Source organism: Fundulus heteroclitus, chromosome 12, assembly GCF_011125445.2.
Source record: "Fundulus heteroclitus isolate FHET01 chromosome 12, MU-UCD_Fhet_4.1, whole genome shotgun sequence".
Lineage (NCBI taxonomy): Eukaryota > Metazoa > Chordata > Actinopteri > Cyprinodontiformes > Fundulidae > Fundulus > Fundulus heteroclitus.
Genome location: NC_046372.1, coordinates 23051985 through 23071976, shown reverse-complemented (window position 1 = coordinate 23071976; position 19992 = coordinate 23051985). Strand labels below are relative to the sequence as shown.

Below are 19992 nucleotides of genomic sequence, written 5' to 3'. Positions count from 1 at the left end.
CTTTCATTGTAAACAATGATTCCGCTGATCTTTGGACATGAGCTTTGAGGAGTAACTGTAAGCAAACCATAAAAGATATCTACATCCCGTTTTCACTTCTGTGTAGTTTAAAGATATATCTACAAACTGGAAGTTGAACGATGTTCGTAGGTGAAAGCATGACGATACAGTACAGCGTTGGAAATGGTCATTTGGAGGCTTTTTTGAGGCTTTCTCTGTACCTGACCCCATTCATTTCCTATGCAAGTGGTTTTTCGCTAATTTGCTGCCATGGTAACTCAAAACCCCAATAAAAATAATAGCACACCATTCCCGACCAAGCCAGACATTTTGATACCTACTGTATATTGTTGGGGTGCACGCTACGGTATGGGCAGCATTCATTCCCGAAAACGTTTTGAGGTGCATAGTAATAGCTGAGCTGTAAACTCAACCTTAATAATTCCAGATACCAATAAATCAGAGCCAGTGGAAAGTCTTCCATGCTTTTCCTCGATAAGCTTTCTGATGAAGCTTTTCAGTTCAGGTGCTGCGCCACTTCTGCCGGCTTGGACGTCATCTCTGTAGGAAAGTTAATATTCCTCCTGCTGTCTTTGGGGCGGGTTTGAGATGACTTTACATTTTGGTCAGTTCCCCATACTTTAGATGAATCAATGGCTGTGTGACCCCCCCTCCAGCAGTCAACGACAAACGTTGTGAGATATTTCATCTAAGATTTCTGGAAGTAACTCTCTTCTTACATTCATATCTGTCAAGCACTCCAGAAGGGCATCAACAGTGTTAAAATGATTTAATGCATGCTTGAGGACATCTTGTTCTTGTGAGCTCACAAACTGCAGAGAGCTTCTCATTAGGTCACTGAGGAAAAAAAGCATTTCCTCAAGGAAAGGAGGGCAGGTTTAATTGGCAAGTTTACTGATAATCTTGAATTCCTTTCAGAAGAATTCTCCTGACTGCTTTCCAGGAGGCAGGACAGAAACCATGCCTAAGAAAGGGCACTTTGAAAGTTGTTCCAAGGGTACAACGGTCGTAAACTCGACCCAGAAGCTACTGTAGGCATCTCTGATTCACCAGACCCGCTACCCTTTATCAGGAAGAAGACGTCTGACTTTTAGTGTTTTGTTCAAGATTTCAGGGTCAGAAAATGCCTCATCATCTCACTGGAGGTGCAAGACTAAAATTATTTCAAGCAAAATACTAAGAGGACTTTGCAGTAACTAATCAGGTTCATAGATCAGTGTGTCACTGAAGGAGTCATCATTCCCTGCCTGCTGTTAACCAAAATTGATGTCAGGGTTAGCGTTTAACTGTGTTGGATAAGATTTAAATGGCGACATCCTTGGAAAAAGGATTTTGCTTGAATTCCAAAACATCAAATTTAATATCACATTTGTGATCTTTGCTGGATTTTCCATCTGCAAAGAAGAATAATAGTGACTTTCCTTGTTTTAGTATCTCATCAGATCCTGTCTGAATGTTGGAATGATCTTCCTTGTGCCCCCACCTTAAAAATGAATCCGGCACCACTGGTATGACCTGGAATATGTATGCCAGTCTTTGCACAGATGGTGCAGCATGCATGACAGGAAGAGTGAAAGGATTTATGGCTAAGAGGAAAGCTCAAAACCTACGTTGCGACAAAACGGTTTGTCCCAACATGTGGGTTTGTGGAATGGTGAGATCACAGTCCTTTGTGGTGATCTTGTGCTGCTGACTACTCGATTGAACCCTTCAGTCTCACAAACTGGGCTGTTTGTCAGGTAGATTTTGATCCAGATGATTTTTTGAGGCCTCCACCTGAGTCTTCTTCAGTTTCTGACAAAGTAAATCAGGCTGAATAGGTTAAATGAACTGGATAAATCAAAGAACACGATCCTCACAGTGCTGTCTACTGTAAATGAAAGTTTTTTGGTTTTTTTTGAAGAATGTGTATGTTGGTTTCCTGGGCTGTGAGGCTCTTCTGAGGTTTATTCGACCCCTCTGACATCACATAATTAGTAAAGCAGTTCCTGCCAACAACTGTTGGAAAACATTAACTTCCTGAATGAAGAAAGATTTCAGTGGTTTAAAGCATTTATGGAATCCTTCCCGGGAAAAACAAATACAGTCTTTGGAAGGTGTTCAATATGTTGTACCTAGACAGAGACATCCACTGTTCATACCCAGACCTGGCTCACTAGAGGCAGCCTTCAAGATCGACTCCCCAGCGGCTGCAGCATTCCTCTCTGCCTACGCCAGTCTGTGCTTCTCAACCTTAGGTCTCTCTCAGACTAGATTGGATTAGATTTAGGCCTTCAACTGCACCAGATTGAATACTTTTGTCAACCTACTAACATGGAAAACAACATAAAGGGTGAGAGGAAATGCACCGATTTTGCAGGAGTCTTGGCAGTTTATTCATCCATCCATCCATCCATCCATCCATCCATCCATCCATCCATCCATCCATCCATCCATCTTCTAACCCACTTGATCCCTCATGGGGTCACGGGGGTTGTTGGTGCCTATCTCCAGCGTTGGCAGTTTATTCATTACAAAATAATTACTTTTTGCTGCCATTTATTCATTTGAAAAATGATGCTTCATTCATCCAATTCAGGAAAAGTGCTTAAATTCTTAATCCTATTTTTCAAATAAAGATTTAAGCTAATATTATGGTGTCATTATGTTACAAAGGCTCTAGTGTTTATTACTTTAGTTTGGGAAGGGGAGGTGCGCCACCCGGTGGCGAGTTCGAATAGTACATGCAGCAGCTGCAGAAGCACTGTAGCTCTGAGGGAGGAGACGTGCAGCTGCTGCTGACGGCTCCGGTTGGGGTCTATGTGCGTTCCTGACTGAATGTAAGTGCTTGTTGTTGAATGTATTAAGGCAGTTTACTTTGTAGTTCGGTCTGTATTACATGCTGATGTTGTAGTGTACGAGTTGCCGGTTTATTGCAACTTTTAATTACTCCATGTGAGTAAGCCTGCTAGCTCTCGGTTGTAGCATTTGTTCAATGTATCAGGTGACTTAATGTGGGCTTATTTCTGTTATGTTTAGACCACACACACATGCCCAATCGTACCAATACCCTACCTACCTCTCCATCTCCAAGCCTACCTCATACTGCATGTTTGTATTGCTGCTGAACTGCAATTAAAGAGAGACTCAAACCAGAAAATCCCCTCCTCAGTTTGTCCTGATCGACACACAGTGGCGAGTGTAAATTCTTCACCAGCCTCAAGTTTAAAACGTGGAACCTCCACTACAATTTGGTCCTTCGAGCCGGATTGGGACACTTACCCCTGTTTCAGCATGCAGTTCAGCCGTGATGCAGCAGTTAGACCGAAGCGGCAAACCCGCCCACCAGTGTTGTAGTACTCGAAAACGGTCTTGGTCTCGAGACCGGTCTTAAGACCATTTTTTGATAGTCTCGGTCTTGTCTCGGACTCGACCACATTTGGTCTCGGTCTTGTCTCGGTCTCGGACATTGAGGACTCGGTATTTTATTTCAAGACCGGTCAAGACCACAACTGTGAAAATAACGCTAAATCATCAGTATCAATTTCTTTAAGATCCTTCTTTTTATTGGATGCACTCCTGATTCAAATCCAAGCAATAACCCGTCTCATTGGTAAATGCATGTTGTTGTTTTTTTAACTGCTGTCGCCCCACCCCCTTTCACCTTGAGCGCGGACTGCAGCACTTCGATTGAAAGTTACAAGTGGTTGTCTGAGAAGGGGATAAGATGTCGGCCAAATCATCGGTTATAAAATTTGGCTATTTAAATCACAAACAATACATTTGTAAAGCAACATTGAGAAAAAAGCATACAGCGCAATGTAAGTTCTGCAGTGCTTCACTATCAGAGACGGTGGGGACTACGTCCAACTTTTATCGACACCTTGAAAGAAAGCACAAAGAAAGGTAAGCTGTGTGTAAAAGTGATATTAGGAAAGCTAGCAAGTTAACGTAAGCAATTTCCTCGGTATCAAAATTATTCTACCCGGCCATCACACAGTTCTTATTTCAATATTAGCTACACATATTAAGTTAGCTAAAGTTATATATGTATGCTTTATCTTTTAGGGTGAATGTTCTCCTTTCTTATCCGCTATTTGCCACCTAGCTTGATGCACAAGTTGTCACCTAGTAGTGTTTGTGAAAACATGTCGGACATTACTGATTTAATTTAAAGAAGTGTTGATTCGTGTTGTGCATGGACAACGCTGTTTCAATTACAGCTTTCCTGAACATGTCTCCGTATTTCTGTCGGCTTCATGAGTGGATTGCAGCACATAGGTGGAAGCAGAGCAAAAATAAAAGTCTGAATAGATAATCGTAATATATTTTGGTTCTTGTTCAATACTTCTCATGAAGGAGAAGACTGATGTGGAAGTCTCTACCTATGTTTAATAACCATAATAAGGTGACGTACGTAACCATGACAGAACAATAGTTCGTAATGGTTCTGTCAATAAGTCACCATGACAGAACGTAATGGTTCGTAATGGTTCTGTCAATAAGTAACCATGACAGAACGTAATGGTTCGTAATGGTTACGTTCTGTAACATAACCATGACAGAACGTAATGGTTCTGTCAGCATGTGCTGGCTTGTGCTGGTGGGTAACCCCAATGTCTCCAAAGCCATCATATATAATTTATTAATGTGCCAAACCTGATATGCTTAACCTTAAATAAGTTGTATTTTCTTGCATTGGTCCTACAATTAACATTATTAAGGGAAGTAAGCAAATGCAGTTAACCCTGAGAGACTGAGTCGACAGGACATATAATAACATCCTGTTCCTAAGTTAGATTTTTTCTTTCTCATGAAAAACAATTATGAGACAGTGAATGAATTCATTCACTGTCTCATAATTATGAACTAAGGTCAATGTAAGTTACATTGACCTTAGGAGCTGGATATAGCTCCTGACATTGAAGATAAGACGTGGAGGTGATGCTCTGTTGTTTGGCTGTGGGAACTAGTCTATAGATATAAGCAGAGAGTGAAGAGACTAATATGCCTCACCTTATGAAAAATAAATAAATTAGTTGCTTTGTATGGATATAGGCAAATTACTTTTAGAAACCACATTGTTATGTTGCCATTTACAATTTCAGGTCAATAAGTAACTTTTTACCAGTTCACTCTCTATGGTTCATACCATATCAGTCATTTAACTTACTTGTTTATCCATTTCAAAAATGTGATGGCCAAAATACCATTGATTTGCATTTTGTTTATCTACATGCGTTTCTAGTAACATTACATTACACATATTTGACATGTATTTGTAAAGTTCCTACTTATTTTTAAGGTTGTTTTCTTATGTAATTGATGTTCATATGATCAGATAAACTGATTTCTATGTCCTATTTATTAGGTTCCTGGAATACAAGGCAGGGCAACAGAGTGATGTCACACAGCCAACAATATCGTTATTTACACAGAAAGTGCAGCTCTACAGCCCACAATCGCCAAGGCAGCAAGCCATCAGTGAAGCCATTGTTCAAGATTTGATCATTGGATGTTGTCTGCCCCTCTCCCTCGTGGGAAATGGACACTTTAACCCTCCTGTTATGTTCATTTGTTAGGAACAGCAATGCTGTTCGCGGGTCAGTTTGACCCGGCGCATGTTTAATTATCCAAAAGATGTCTGAAACCAAAAAAATCCTTACAAGCATTGTTAATATTTCATTACTAACTCCAGTACTAACTATTCTATCAATATTTAGTGCAATGGTGTTCCTTACCCTTTAACAGGTAATGATCCAGTTATGATAATTCACTCGTTTTTTTTAAAAAATACCTGCATGTTCAAACATTTTTTAATGTTTCACCACTTTATTTCTTTTGAAAGACCAACATATAAAACACAATAGTTTTACACAACATCGAAACTTAACATTTAAATTTTGTTTTACATACATGCACTGTTTGTGAACCAGAAATGAACAAAATCGCAATACAATACAACAAACAAGCTATTGCAATATGAACAAGGTGTATGTCCGTGTGTGTCTGTCTGTTTGTCTGTACATCTACACAGCACACGAGTGACATGTCATCACTGTGCTTCGTGCAAATTAATTTTGCACATTTCGCGCAGGTTATGCTTGTCTTGACATCGTCAGATGGCCTGCAGACCTGGCTCCTCTTCCTCTTTCTTTTCCCTCAGCAGCAACCTATAAACAAGAGGACCATGATTACTTTACTATGGTGTCTTTTTGCTGATCCCAAGACACACACAACTCACTCTCATACACTTATACACACAAATGCACAAACACGCACACACACTTACTTACTTACTTACCTCACGCATTGGTGTACTTGATGCAGTTCTCTCCTGGATCTCCCTCACCGTGGCTGCAGCGGCTGGGGTCCTTGGCAGGTGCTGCCTCCGTTGGATGTGCGGTGTTACAAGCGCCTTCCCCAGGTCCTCAATAAAGATGCGCCTCTTGTACAGCTTTGACACATTCCAGTCAGGAAATATCTCCGTCCAGATGATAAATGCATTGTAGGCTGATACATCAATCATGTTATAAAAGATGACCAATGGCCAGCGCGCAGTCATCCGTTCGGTGCTGTAGGACCTTGTCACTTTGTCTAGGTTGTCTATCCCCCTTTGGTGGCATTGTAATCAAGGATCATCCTTGGTTTCTGGTCCTCTCTTGTGCTGATTTCAGCATTTTTGTGCAGAGTGCTCATGAGCTCAACATTTTTTGACTTTTTGGGGCAGTAAGACACTAGGGCTGTGGTGTCTGTGAAGGCAAACATGGAAGATTGAGGGGCCCTGTCCTTGATTACCAGCAGCTCAGCATGGAGTTCAGCCCTGTTCTTTCGGACAGTTCTGACCATTGGGAGCTTTCTTTTTAGAAGCTCCTGACCCAAGTTGTAGTTTGTAAAAAAAATGGTCACAGGTTATGTTCTGTCCCCTGAGACCCTGTGCCATGTCGAGCACGACCATGGTGCCCTGATTCTTCTCTGGGGCTCCTCCAACCGGCTTTCCAGTGTAAACCTGCATGTTCAATGCATAGCTGGTGTTTGCATGACATGCTGCCCAGATTTTTATCCCATATTTATCTGGTTTGGAAGGCATGTATTGCCTAAATGGGCAGCGACCTCTGAATGCCACCAGCCTTTCATCCAGTGAGTGTGTGTGTGTGTGTGTGTGTGTGTGTGTGTGTGTGTGTGTGTGTGTGTGTGTGTGTGTGTGTGTGTGTGTGTGTGTGTGTGTGTGTGTGTGTGTGAGAGAGTGAGATTGGGGTGAAACATGTCTCACAGTTGCATTTCTAACACCCTTTTACATCCAGTTTGACTGCTGGGTCAAATTGACCCGAACAGTATCTATGTGATATAAACATGCAGGGGGTGGTTGCAAATATGTGAGACGAACCATTTTCAGATTATATGTTGATTACACTATTTAAGGCAAGCAGAAGAAGTTTCATGCTGAAAAAATACTTTTAACTATTTTTCCTAGATCTTCAAACTTTAAAACGGGTCAATTTGACCCGTAACATAACAGGAGGGTTAAACACTTTCTTGAAGTCCTGGACAGTAAATACACACCAATCTCTAGAAAAACAGTTTCTGAGAGACGAATTCCAGAATTGGTCAGAAAAGCCTGGTCTGATCGCAGGCTACGCTCCTTTCTTGGGGTGACTGCCCATGTGTGCTACAAATCTAAAGATTGCTATGCACTTGAATCCTACCTGCTGGACTGTAGGCGTTTTACAGGGAGGCATACTGGAGAGCACATTGCGTCTGCCTTTGAGGAGATCACTGAGGAATATGGTATTCGTGACAAAATTAGCTATATCATAACAGACAATGCACCCAATATGAAATGTGCTTTCAAAGTACACATGCCCCAGCAGCAATCTGATGACAGTGAGAGTGAAGAGGATAATTTAGATGACGAGCACTTGTGGGAGGACATTAATTCAGAGGAAGACATTGACTTACCATGGTCATCTGGTGAACGTCTTTCCTGCTTTGCACACTCTCTCCAGTTAGTTGTGCATGATGGTATGAAGGAGGTCAAGACCATTTCTCGCACCATAGCAAAAACGTCAAAGTTCGCAACCCTTTTACATAGCAGCTCACAATTTAAAGATAAGTTTGAGGCTGCATTTGGCACCAATAAAAGTGTTCCAGCTGCAAATACAACTCGTTGGAACAGTACATTTAAACAAGTACAGGCCCTTACAACTCTAGAACACAAATCACTCAGTGAAATGTGCAACAAAGACTATGAGGATGTCGTGTTCAGTGCGCGGGAGTGGAACCAGCTAAAGGAGCTATGTATAGTTCTTTCTCCATTTGCTGAAGCAACAGAGCTGACCCAAGGGGAAAGATCAGTGACTATTAGTATGGTGGTTCCAACTGTACTGGACTTGAACACACACCTCCTCAAGATGGAGGAGACCCGAATGCAGTGCCGGCCGTTGGTCAGAGCCCTCCAGCAGTCTCTGGTGAAAAGATTTTCTGGAATCTTTACAAAACCAAACATGGCCAAAGACAGTGGAAGAGAGGAACCTTTTAACCATGATGTGTACTTCTTTGCTGCCATGCTGGATCCACAGTTTGGCTTAAGCTGGGTGGATTTAGATGTTACCAACGGAGGTAATGCAGCATCGGTGAAGAAGTTCAGAGATGAACTTAAGAAGACACTGACAGGTTGGTATGCATTTTTCTTTGCTGAAAAAAAAGTCTTATTTGCAAAATTATAAATCTTAAAATGTCTTAAATTCGTAGCACATAAAGCCTTAAATCATAAAGTGGAATTTATAGTCTTCTTTTCATCAGTTTACTTTTGTCATAAACATTATTTTGTACACTCAAAGTTCTTGAAAACTAACACAGTCATTGTGTTTGTGTTTTTCAGACACATTGATCTTTGGGGTGGAGAACATGGAGAGTACAGATGACAAGTGCTCAGAAGCCATGAATGTGGATCCAACCAGTCATTCGCCACCAGCCAAATGCCCTCGACTTCTGTCACGCTACAAGGCACATAAGAAGCACAGCTCCTCTGTCCAGAATTCAAGTATTGCAACACAATTAAACAGATACTTTAATGATATAAGAGACTGTGACAGTGACAATGCTCTTGCCTTCTGGGGAGAAAACCAGTCCAAATATCCTCAACTGCACAATTTGGCTTTGAAAGTGCTATCCGTCCCTGCCTCCTCTGCACCAGTGGAAAGGGTTTTTAGTCGAGGAGGCATTGTAATGAGACCCCATCGTGCACGTTTAGGTGCAAAAATGCTGCAGTCTCTAATCTTTCTAAAGTGCAATGAAACCTTACTTTAAACTAATTTTATGTATCACCTACTTTATTTCAACCACTGTTCAACTACATGGTTATCCTTGTTCTCGAGTTTTGCCATTGACGTTTTCTAAAGCTTTGGCGTATTATGAAACTGCTTCCAGTTGTATAATTTTATTTTTGAAACGCATGCAGTTGGGCCTCTAAATGTCAGATTTCTTTATTATGTATGTTATGTATAAGTTGCTACATCCATTCAACAGCAGAATTAAAGATGCAGTATGTAACTTTGTTAAAACAAAAAAATACCTTTGTAAAAGTTATATAGTTTTTTTTATATATTTATGTCACTATGTTGTGTCAGTATGTTATGAGACCGACAAGCTGTGAAAATATTGAGCTCCTCTGCCTTTTCTCCATGTTCCCAGTGCTAACTGGAGAAATACACTGCTTGGTCAAAAACAAACCATCTGATCCAGCAAAAGGGTCTTAGAACTGATAAAAGTCAGTCATGTTTTTGTGCACGTATTTCAATGGGGTTTGTATTTCTGCAGATGGCAGTAGTCGCTCAGGGAGGAAGTGAAGGAGATCAATCTTTTTTTCAACAAATTATCTGTCTCATAACATATTGTCACAACTTAGTGATAGATATAGATTTATTTAAGAAAAGTTATATAATGTAGCTATAATCTGTATACGAGAGAGAAACGAGAGAAATGATTGGCATTTTTTCAGTTTTACATATTTGCACATGGTTTTGAAATAGCACATTTAAAAACAACATAAATGTATGTACTGTTCATGAAAGGCAGAGAAAATACTATTTTGATCGACTTTGATTGTTTGCAATTCTGTGATTACAACATAGAAGTACTAAATAAAGATGTTTATGTTTATTCCAGTTCTCTGTGTAAAATATCTAGGTGTTTTTACGTGAATGTGGGTCTTTTAGATCAATTTTAGTGATTTTGATCATGTTTCACATTTTATTGTCACATACTGGCGCTGGTCTTGGTCTTGACTCGGTCTCGACTTCCCTCGGTCTTGGTCTTGACTTGGTATCGGACCCTAAAAGTCTTGGTCTTGTCTCGGTCTCGATACACTCTGGTCTTGGTCTTGTCTTGGTCTCGGGTTAGGTGGTCTTGAACACAACACTGCCGCCCACCTTCATACTTAAAGGATTATGAAACCAGCGAGATAGGACACTGGTTTCAGCCTCTATTTGATTATCGAGGAGTACGAGCTGAGACGAGATGTGATGATAGCTTGTATTCGCCGCCAGAGGAGGGAGCTGCCAAGATGACACCCCTCACCCCCCCATCTATTAGAGCCGGATGGCCCAGTAGTCAGTGGGAAATTACGGTAGATGAGTGGGTTGGTTCCCCAGAACAGACGATTACCGAACCACAACGGCGGAAGAGCGTGGCAGAAGAGGACAGCAAAGATTATTCTGCACTATCATCGCATCACAGGCAGTTGACGCCGACCTTCTCACCATACCGCTCAGAGCTGGAGATGTTAAGGAGGCAGGGAGCCGAATATAAACGGTCTAAAGAAGCAGTACGTTCGGAGTTGGCCGAACTCAGAGAATTAAAGGAAGAAATGAGGAGGAGGCTGGGATATTCTACACAGAGCACAGCTACGTTCCAGCAACAGTTCGAAATCCCACCACCAATATATGCACCGCCACCCCCTTCGACATGGCGGGGAAATGGAGAGGAAGAGGAGGAGGAATGGCCTGATCCTCCCCCGTGGCCCGAGACAGAAGAGGAGGCTGAATGTTCTCCATCAGCACAGCCCGTCTCGATCATGTTGGAAAAGCTGATGAGTGATTTACAGCTCATAAAGGATCAGAGCACGGCAGCACAAGCCAGAAAGCCACGGTTCTGTAGACCCGCCACGCCACGAGAGAAGATGCCGACAGATCTTCGGGCATCGTCGAAGGCAAGAGGCTGGGATCGAACGAGTTTGCACCCCCCTTCAACGTTGCCAGTTCTCACGGAACAAACCTATCGAGGACCTAGACCGAGTATTCCCTACTTCGCTAGACGAGACCCCAGTGACTTTGCTCGGTTGAAGATAGCTCTGACTAATCTATTACCGCCTGATGGAACAGAGCTGTTCAAGTATCAGATCCTGGTGGACCACCTCAAACTCGAGGAAGCCAAACTCATAGCAGATTCTTATCTGAACTCCGCCACCCCATACTCAGACACGATGGAGGCTCTAAGTGAAAAGTTTGGCCAGCCGCATCAGATGGCATTGAATAGGATTGCTGGGGTAATGGATGCGCCAGACGTCCGCCGAGGTGACTCAGCAGCATTTGAGAGGTTTGCCCTCGAAGTTCAGTCGCTGGTTGGGTTACTCAGAACCTTGGGACCAGAGGGTGACGCCGAGCTGAGATGTGGATCTCATGTGGCCCGCTTGCTGAGTAAATTACCTGCAGAGCGGCGTGCAGACTTCCGTCGAGCCATGTTCCACCATCCCAATGCAGTCTACACTTTAGTGGATTTTGCTGAATGGCTTCAGTATGAAACCTGGTGTCATAATTCAGACAATTATGATTCTGGAACAGGAAATAAAGACAAATTAGGAACTCAGAAGAAGAGAGTCACGACGGTGCTGCATGGAACCAAAGACGGTTCCATTCCCAGGACTTCGGGGAACAAAGGCATTAAATCAAACCGTTATTGCCCATACTGTGGAAGTACTCATCATTATCTCAGCCAATGTGCGGACATTCAGAAGTTGTCCAAGGACCAACTGTCGCAGTGGATAAAGGACCACGATAGGTGCTGGCGCTGTGCAAGATCTCATCATGCAGCCCAATGTGATCTTCGAAAACCCTGTAACCTGTGTCAGGGGAGACACCTTCAGGTGCTTCATGATGTGAACACCAGAGATAAGAAGGAGACAACTAAAGAGGAGAGTTGCCTTATCAGTACCGCCACTGATATGCTGTACCTGGATCGACCACTAGAGGGCGGCAGAGTCTTATTGAAGGTGGTCCAAGTCACTTTGCATCATGGAAATCAGAGTCTCAAAACATATGCCATTCTCGATGATGGTTCTGAGCGCACCATGCTCCTGCCCCCTGCTGCTCACAAGCTTGGTCTACAGGGAACCCCAGAGACTCTGCATTTAAGAACCATAAGGCAGGATATTCAAATTTTGAAAGGCGCTTCAGTCTCTTTTCACATATCTCCTTCCTTCAGCAGTCGCAGCCGCTTCACGGTGAATGGAGCCTTCACCGCCGATCGTCTGGTCCTAGCAGAACAGTCCTACCCAATTGACAGACTCCAGAAGCAGTTCAGGTATTTGTCCGATCTGCCTCTACATGCTTTTAAGAATGCACAGCCTCTGATCCTCATTGGTACAGACAACCCTCACCTCATTACCCCCATTGAGCCAGTTAGGTTGGGTCCACCGGGTGCGCCAGCAGCAGTCAGAACCAGGCTCGGATGGGCTCTCCAAGGACCGATGAGATCAGAGGGCAGTGGTCTCCAACACGCCCAGTGTTTGTTTACATCTGTTTACCACGCTAATACGGACCTACTGAAGAATGTGGAGAAACTCTGGCAGACTGATGTTCTTCCCTACCAGAACGAAAAGACAGTGGCTCGTTCCAAGCTGGATCAAGAAGCTGTGGACCTGTTGGAGAAGAGAACGGAACGGGTGTGCGTGGATGGGATTCTTCGTTACGCTACACCACTGCTACGGAAGAAAAATATGCCTGTTCTTAAAGCCTCTCCCGAATCAGTGATGTTCAACTTGAGGAGCAATGAGAAAAGATTGAGTAAGAACCCAACGATGGCTAACACATATCAGGAGGAGATTCGGAAGCTGGTCCAGGCTGGTAGTGTGGCGAAGTTGGACCCCCAAGACACTACATCTGATGGGGAGTCGTGGCTCATTCCTCATCATATGGTGAGCCATAACCACAAGAACAGGCTGGTGTTCAATTGCTCTCACCAGTACCAAGGCCTCAACCTCAACGACTTCCTACTACCTGGACCTACCCTCAGTGCATCGCTTCTGGGGGTGTTGATTCGGTTCCGGGAACATGCCGTCGCCATCAGCAGCGATATAAAAGGGATGTTCCACCAAGTTCGCCTCCTCCCAGAAGATAGACCCCTTTTGAGGTTCTTGTGGCGGGATCAGGCTAAAGACCGACCACCAGACATTTATGAATGGCAGGTGCTTCCCTTTGGCACCACCTGTAGCCCCTGTTGTGCGACATATGCCCTCGAGCGTCACGTCACTGACCACAGTCAGGAGGGAGAGGATGTGCGGTTTTCGGTGGAGCGGTGTTTCTACGTCGACAACTGGCTACAAAGCTTAGCATCTGTGGAGACAGCCAGAGCCTTGGTGGATAAGCTCCGGGCGTTGCTCCTCTCCGCAGGATTTGACCTTCGTCAATGGTCAAGTAACGCAACGGAGGTGATCAGTCACTTACCAAGTGAGGCCCGTTCCCCTGCGACAGAGCTCTGGCTGGCACAAGACAAGCACGATCCATCGGAAGGCACACTTGGACTTAGTTGGAACCCTCAAAAGGACCTCATCGGTTACAAACACCGTCCCCTCAGTTATGGGACATTGACCATGAGGAACATCTACAAGGTTCTCGCCTCCCAGTACGATCCCCTGGGTTACATCTTGCCATACACGACCCGTGCCAAGGTGATGGTTCGTCAGCTGTGGGAGAAGCGGCGGGATTGGGATGACCCTCTGCTCCCTCTGGATGTCCAGCAGCTGTGGGCACAGTGGGAAAGTGAACTTCAACTACTTCCCCAAGTTACCTTACCCAGACATTACACACAGGCAGCTGATGATGCTTCAATCATCAACAGACAAGTACACATATTCTGTGATGCTTCGGAACAGGTTTATGGGTCGGTGGCGTACCTCAGGTCTGAGGATAGTAAGGGTCAAGTACACCTATCCTTTATCCTCGCTCGCTCACGGGTGGCACCCAGGCGACAATTGTCCATACCCCGGTTGGAGCTTTCTGCAGCCCTAACAGGAGCCCAACTAGCTAAGCTGTTGAACGCAGAGCTTACCCTGAAGATCGACACTACAACCTTGTGGACAGATTCCACCACAGTGTTAAGATGGATCCTTGCAGACTCCTGTCGCTATAAAGTATTTGTGGGCACCCGAGTGGCCGAAATTCAAGAGTTAACTGACTTGAAGTCCTGGCGTTATGTCGATTCAGCCAGAAATCCGGCTGACGACATCACTCGGGGTAAGACCCTAAAGGATCTGTCTGAGCCGAACCGGTGGAACCAAGGACCCCCCTTTCTACTCCAGACTTCAGATTGCTGGCCTACCGATCCAGCCACCCCACTGGAAGAGGAACACACGGAGCTGCGGAAATCAGTCTTTTGTGGTGTAACTTCAACGATTACCTCCTCGAACGCCGACCCTGAAACCTATAAGGACTGGCAGGAATTGCTTGAGTCCACGGCCCAGACTCTGCATACGGCGGATGGCAAAGATGGACACCTGAGTGCGGAGGACTATCGCAAAGCGGAGAGACACCTTGTCAAGAGGATACAACACGATAGCTTTCCCGAAGAGATCAGGCGTCTGAGTTCTGGCAAGCCGGTTGCTAACAACAGTAGGTTGCGTGCCTTAGCACCCCAGTTGGATGAAGACGGAGAAATCAGAGTAGGGGGTCGGCTGAGATACGCGAAGGACCTGGAGCTAGGAGCGGTGCATCCCATCGTTCTAGATCCGAACCACCCATTCACCAGACTGTTAATACAGGATTACGATCGACGTTTGTGTCATCCAGGCCCTGAGCGATTGTTTGCGGACATACGTCGGAACTTCTGGATACTGCGAGGAAGAGAAGCGGTTCGACGGTATCAGTCCCGATGCTCTGACTGCAGACGTTGGAAGGCCAATCCTACCGTTCCTCAGATGGCTGATTTGCCCGCTGCGCGTCTCCGCCTCTTCAAACCTGCTTTTTACTCCACAGGGACAGACTGTTTCGGTCCATTTCAGGTCAGAATTGGGAGGCGCAACGAGAAACGATGGGGTATCATCTTTAAGTGTTTAACTACCAGGGCAGTCCATCTTGATATCCTCACTCACCTTGACGTTGACTCCTTCCTCATGGCCTTAAGAAGATTTATAGCCCGTCGGGGTACGCCCTCGGAAATCCTCTCAGATCGAGGAACTAACTTCTGTGGAGCGGAACGAGAGTTACTTCAAGCCATGGCAAAGATGTCTCCGGACCTACAGCAGGCCCTCGCTAAGCAAAAGATTGCTTTCAAGTTTAATCCCCCTGGCGCCCCTCATTTCGGCGGAGTGTGGGAAAGAGAAATACGCTCGGTGAAAACGGCTCTGTATGCCACCGTCGGGGCTCAACCGTTGCCCGAGGAGGTGCTGAGGACAGTTCTTGTGGAGGTGGAGGGAATTCTGAACTCAAAGCCATTAGGTTACGTTTCCTCCAGCATCGCTGATCCAGACCCAGTGACACCAAACCACCTGTTGATGGGGCGGCCGGATGGGTCGCTGCCTCAGGTTGTGTACCCTGCAACTGAACTTCCCAGCAGACGCCGCTGGCGGCACTCCCAGGCGTTGGCCGATCAGTTCTGGTCCAGATTCGTCAGGGAATACCTTCCCAATTTACATGTCAGACAGAAGTGGCAGACCACCCAACCTGACCTGAGCGAAAATGCTGTGGTCATGCTCATGGATCCTCAACTTCCCAGAGCCCTTTGGCCAGTTGGACGAGTGACTAAAGTTCACCCCAGCGCTGACGGCCACATCAGGTCAGCAGATGTTCGAGTTAAAGATCGAGTTTATACTCGACCGGTAGCGAGGATGATTGTTCTTCCGGCAACACCCGAAGAGGCCGGCGGCCATGATTCATCATCAAAGACTTAGTTCATCGCCTTTGTTTGAAACAAATGTACTTCATACATTTGGGGGCGGCTGTTACAAAGGCTCTAGTGTTTATTACTTTAGTTTGGGAAGGGGAGGTGCGCCACCCGGTGGCGAGTTCGAATAGTACATGCAGCAGCTGCAGAAGCACTGTAGCTCTGAGGGAGGAGACGTGCAGCTGCTGCTGACGGCTCCGGTTGGGGTCTATGTGCGTTCCTGACTGAATGTAAGTGCTTGTTGTTGAATGTATTAAGGCAGTTTACTTTGTAGTTCGGTCTGTATTACATGCTGATGTTGTAGTGTACGAGTTGCCGGTTTATTGCAACTTTTAATTACTCCATGTGAGTAAGCCTGCTAGCTCTCGGTTGTAGCATTTGTTCAATGTATGAGGTGACTTAATGTGGGCTTATTTCTGTTATGTTTAGACCACACACACATGCCCAATCGTACCAATACCCTACCTACCTCTCCATCTCCAAGCCTACCTCATACTGCATGTTTGTATTGCTGCTGAACTGCAATTAAAGAGAGACTCAAACCAGAAAATCCCCTCCTCAGTTTGTCCTGATCGACACACAGTGGCGAGTGTAAATTCTTCACCAGCCTCAAGTTTAAAACGTGGAACCTCCACTACACATTATTATCAGCGGTTTACATCTACATAAGTTTCATCTACATCCTGGGTTTTAAGTGATTTAATTCATCAGTTGGGTCAATTAGCCATTTCCACAGTGAACGAAAAGACAATATGATTTTTATGCTAGTAGAGAAACCTCCATTTGCAGCCGATTACAATCACATATTGATAGAACATCTGACATAGGACTTTCTAAAAATATCACCTCTACTATTTATAAGTGCTGTGAAAAAGTGTTTGCTAGCTTAGACATTTATTCTGCTTTCAAATGAGGTTTTTACTTATGGAGGAACAAGGTTGTCCAAACCAAGCTGGCTCGTTGTGGAAATGTAAATGCACCCTCAGGTGAGCTCTATTCCATCTGCCACACCCCCAACTGATTACTGCACAAAGGGAAATTGTCACAATTCAGCTTCTTAATACGTTCCAGTACTATGTTTTATTTGGCCTATTCATTCAAATTGGCTTGAAACCCAGTCACAAAACTAGTGACTAGTTCTCCCTGTGAAAAAAAGAAAAGGCCAATAATCCCCCTGCTTTAAGTGGAAAACTCAACATTTAAAGAAAACATCTCCTTTTATGTGGATGTTGACGATAATTCTGGTGAGAAGTATACATAACTTCTTGTTAATCTTAGTTCAGGGAATGTAGACGATCTTTGATCAGTGGAGAACATTACCAGGAGTTGTTGGGCTGCCAGAATTATGCCAGCAGTGCATTGACCGCTCATCCAAGAGGTGATAGAAACAGCCCAGAATGCCATTTAAAGCTCTGCAGGCCTCAGTTGCCTCAATTAAGACTGAGAGTGTCACATTGAAACTACCGCTGTGAGAATGCTCCAAGGAAAGACTCTGACACAGAATTTCAATCAGGCCTGTATCAAAAAGTAAAGATTTGTGCACCAATCTGGAGGAATCATAAGACAAGCATACCAAGTCTCGTGGATCGTAAGCATTGTACATCTTCCAACCCACGATTCGCCTTCAATTACTCCATCATATGTTATATTTGTCAATTTGAGCAGAGAAAAAGATTTGCTCCTGATTGAAGGAGCAAAGTAGAGAAATAAATTGACAGCAAATGTAAGTATAATCTAAGAACGAACTAGTATTCTTCATGAATTAAGATTAGAATAAAGCATTTGCCCAAGCACCAAAAAAACTTAAGTGCTGATTATGATAACAGTATTGCAGTGAGTATTAACATATTTATTAAGATTCTTACAGACAATTATTAATATATGTCTGAACTGGTATGATTTGAATTTAGGTATATTACAAAGTGAACTCAATCTGTTCCCAGAATATTCTAAAGTCAGTTTTTAGGTATTCATAATAGGAAACATCTGTGAAAGGAAAAAATCTTTTGGCTTGTAAAACAACATATGAGTACAGCTCACTGTTTACATATGGCGTTGAGTATTTTTCAGCATATTTTTAGCACATTTCCTTCTGGGTGGGGGATTTCTTAGGTAGAGGTCAGGTGATCACAGGGATTGGCTTTATAAGGGAGATCTGTCCACAAGTTTTCACACACTCCCTTCTCTCCTAATCATCCTGTTCATCTCTTCGGGTGCAGTAAGTACAGGCTTTTTACATTCTCTCTGTTATTCATCCTTTATGAATTGTGTTATTAGACTAGAATCGTTCAACTTCTGAAGAAGTTGAAGAAGGCGCCCGCCTGGTGGTGGGCGTAACCGTCAAAGGCAAAGCTTCAGAGTTCCTTGGTCAAATCATAAAAAAAGGTAAAGGTAAAATCTCAGAAATATTGTCCCGAACAAATGGCTGTACCTGAAAAAGTGTAAGAGATATCAAAAATAATTCTTTCACCGTGAGTATCAGCAGGCTTTTGAGGACTATGGTGCCTATTTTTATGTTTGTACAAAAATCGGTGTAGGCACAGCGAAGATGTAAAAAAGTGCATCATTTAGGGGCATGGAGTTCTGATCCTGTTTGAGCTGCGATTTAATCCGCGAGCAGCACTTCGTTTCTCTGGAACGATAAAGGTTAGAGACGTAATTTTTTCAGCATTTATTTCGTAACGGATAGGGGTACCGGACAAGCTATAGGTTTTTGCTGGAAATATTTGAATTTAGGCACAACAAATCATGCAAAAAAGGTAATATTGAGGAAAATTGAAAAATCTCAGAAACATTGTCCCGAACAAATGTCTGTAGCTGAAAAAGTATAAGACATATGAAAATAATTCTTTCACTGTAAATATCGGCAAGCTTTTGAGGACTATGGTGCTAATTTTTATGTTTGTACAAAAATCGGTGTAGGCACAGCGACCATGTAAAAAAGTGAATAATTTTTACTTTTGTTAAAAAGAGAAAGAGACGTATTAATACTTTATTGTTCAGTTAATGGATTAAAATATAAAAAAAATACACAATTGTTCAAATAATACTGAATAAAATTAAGTAGTTTTAAGTTATTGACCGAATTATTACACTGTTACACATTCATCTATGGGTTGTTTATCATTGTAGTTCTATAACCTGATTGGTGAATCAGGCTGAGTTTCATTAAGCCTTTATGGTCAACATTTTCCCTTCAGCAGCAACACTAAAGCACACAGAGGTTCCCGCTGCGTCTTTACGCACGATCCAGCTGCTGACGTCTCCCTCTTTTCAGCTCAATGCACTTCTAGACTGTTACAGTTTATACCCATTATCATCACCTTTCACAGCGACAGGTTTCTCAGTCAGTCGCCGCGCTGATCAGACGAATCTCTATTGCTCTCCTGTCAGTGCGCTCTAGGCAATGAGGTGGGCGGATTTTACCCCCGTGCGCTGCGTGCGAGGGATAAACAGTGGGGGAAATGCATAACTAAATACTGTAAAGGGCTCCTATAAAGGGAACAGGGGTACTGACAGATCTGAGATCAAGCCCTGATGTTACAAGTTCTTTAAAATGACCCTTAAAAGTGCGCACCTGAATTAAAGCGCAAGGCAGCAGCCCACCGAAGCACCACTGGTTCTACAAGAGTATGAAACACAGCTACTAACTCTCCTATTGACTTTAACTGGCACACATTGCTACCGATGTGAGGACATTAAACTTAGTAATTTACATTTTGAATGGTGAACAGTGATAAAAGCACCTGGTCCGAGGGAAAAGAGGGGGGGGGGGAGCAAGCGCTGAGGCACAGAAATACGGTGCATGTAGTTAAAAAATGCAGACTTAATAAAAAC

The 19992-nt window shown here is 43.8% G+C and overlaps 1 protein-coding gene and 1 long non-coding RNA gene across 2 annotated transcripts; both read left to right on the top strand.

Annotated features, from left to right (window-relative positions):
* The first annotated feature begins 2673 nt into the window (after positions 1–2673).
* On the top strand, positions 2674–3160 carry LOC118564904. Its single transcript, XR_004932083.1, has 2 exons — positions 2674–2840; positions 3040–3160. It is a non-coding gene; the product is annotated as an uncharacterized LOC118564904 (long non-coding RNA).
* A 10638-nt stretch (positions 3161–13798) lies between these two features.
* On the top strand, positions 13799–16705 carry LOC118564903. The gene is made up of 2 exons (XM_036144296.1): positions 13799–16385; positions 16585–16705. The coding sequence occupies exon 1, from the start codon at positions 13868–13870 to the stop codon at positions 16160–16162; it is 2295 nt and encodes a 764-aa protein (XP_036000189.1). The 5' UTR covers positions 13799–13867; the 3' UTR covers positions 16163–16385; positions 16585–16705.
* Positions 16706–19992: the final 3287 nt, after the last annotated feature.

Excerpts from the sequence above, each read along its gene's own strand:
- LOC118564903 (XM_036144296.1), top strand. The coding sequence starts at position 13,868 with ATGAGGAACATCTACAAGGTTCTCGCCTCCCAGTACGATCCCCTGGGT.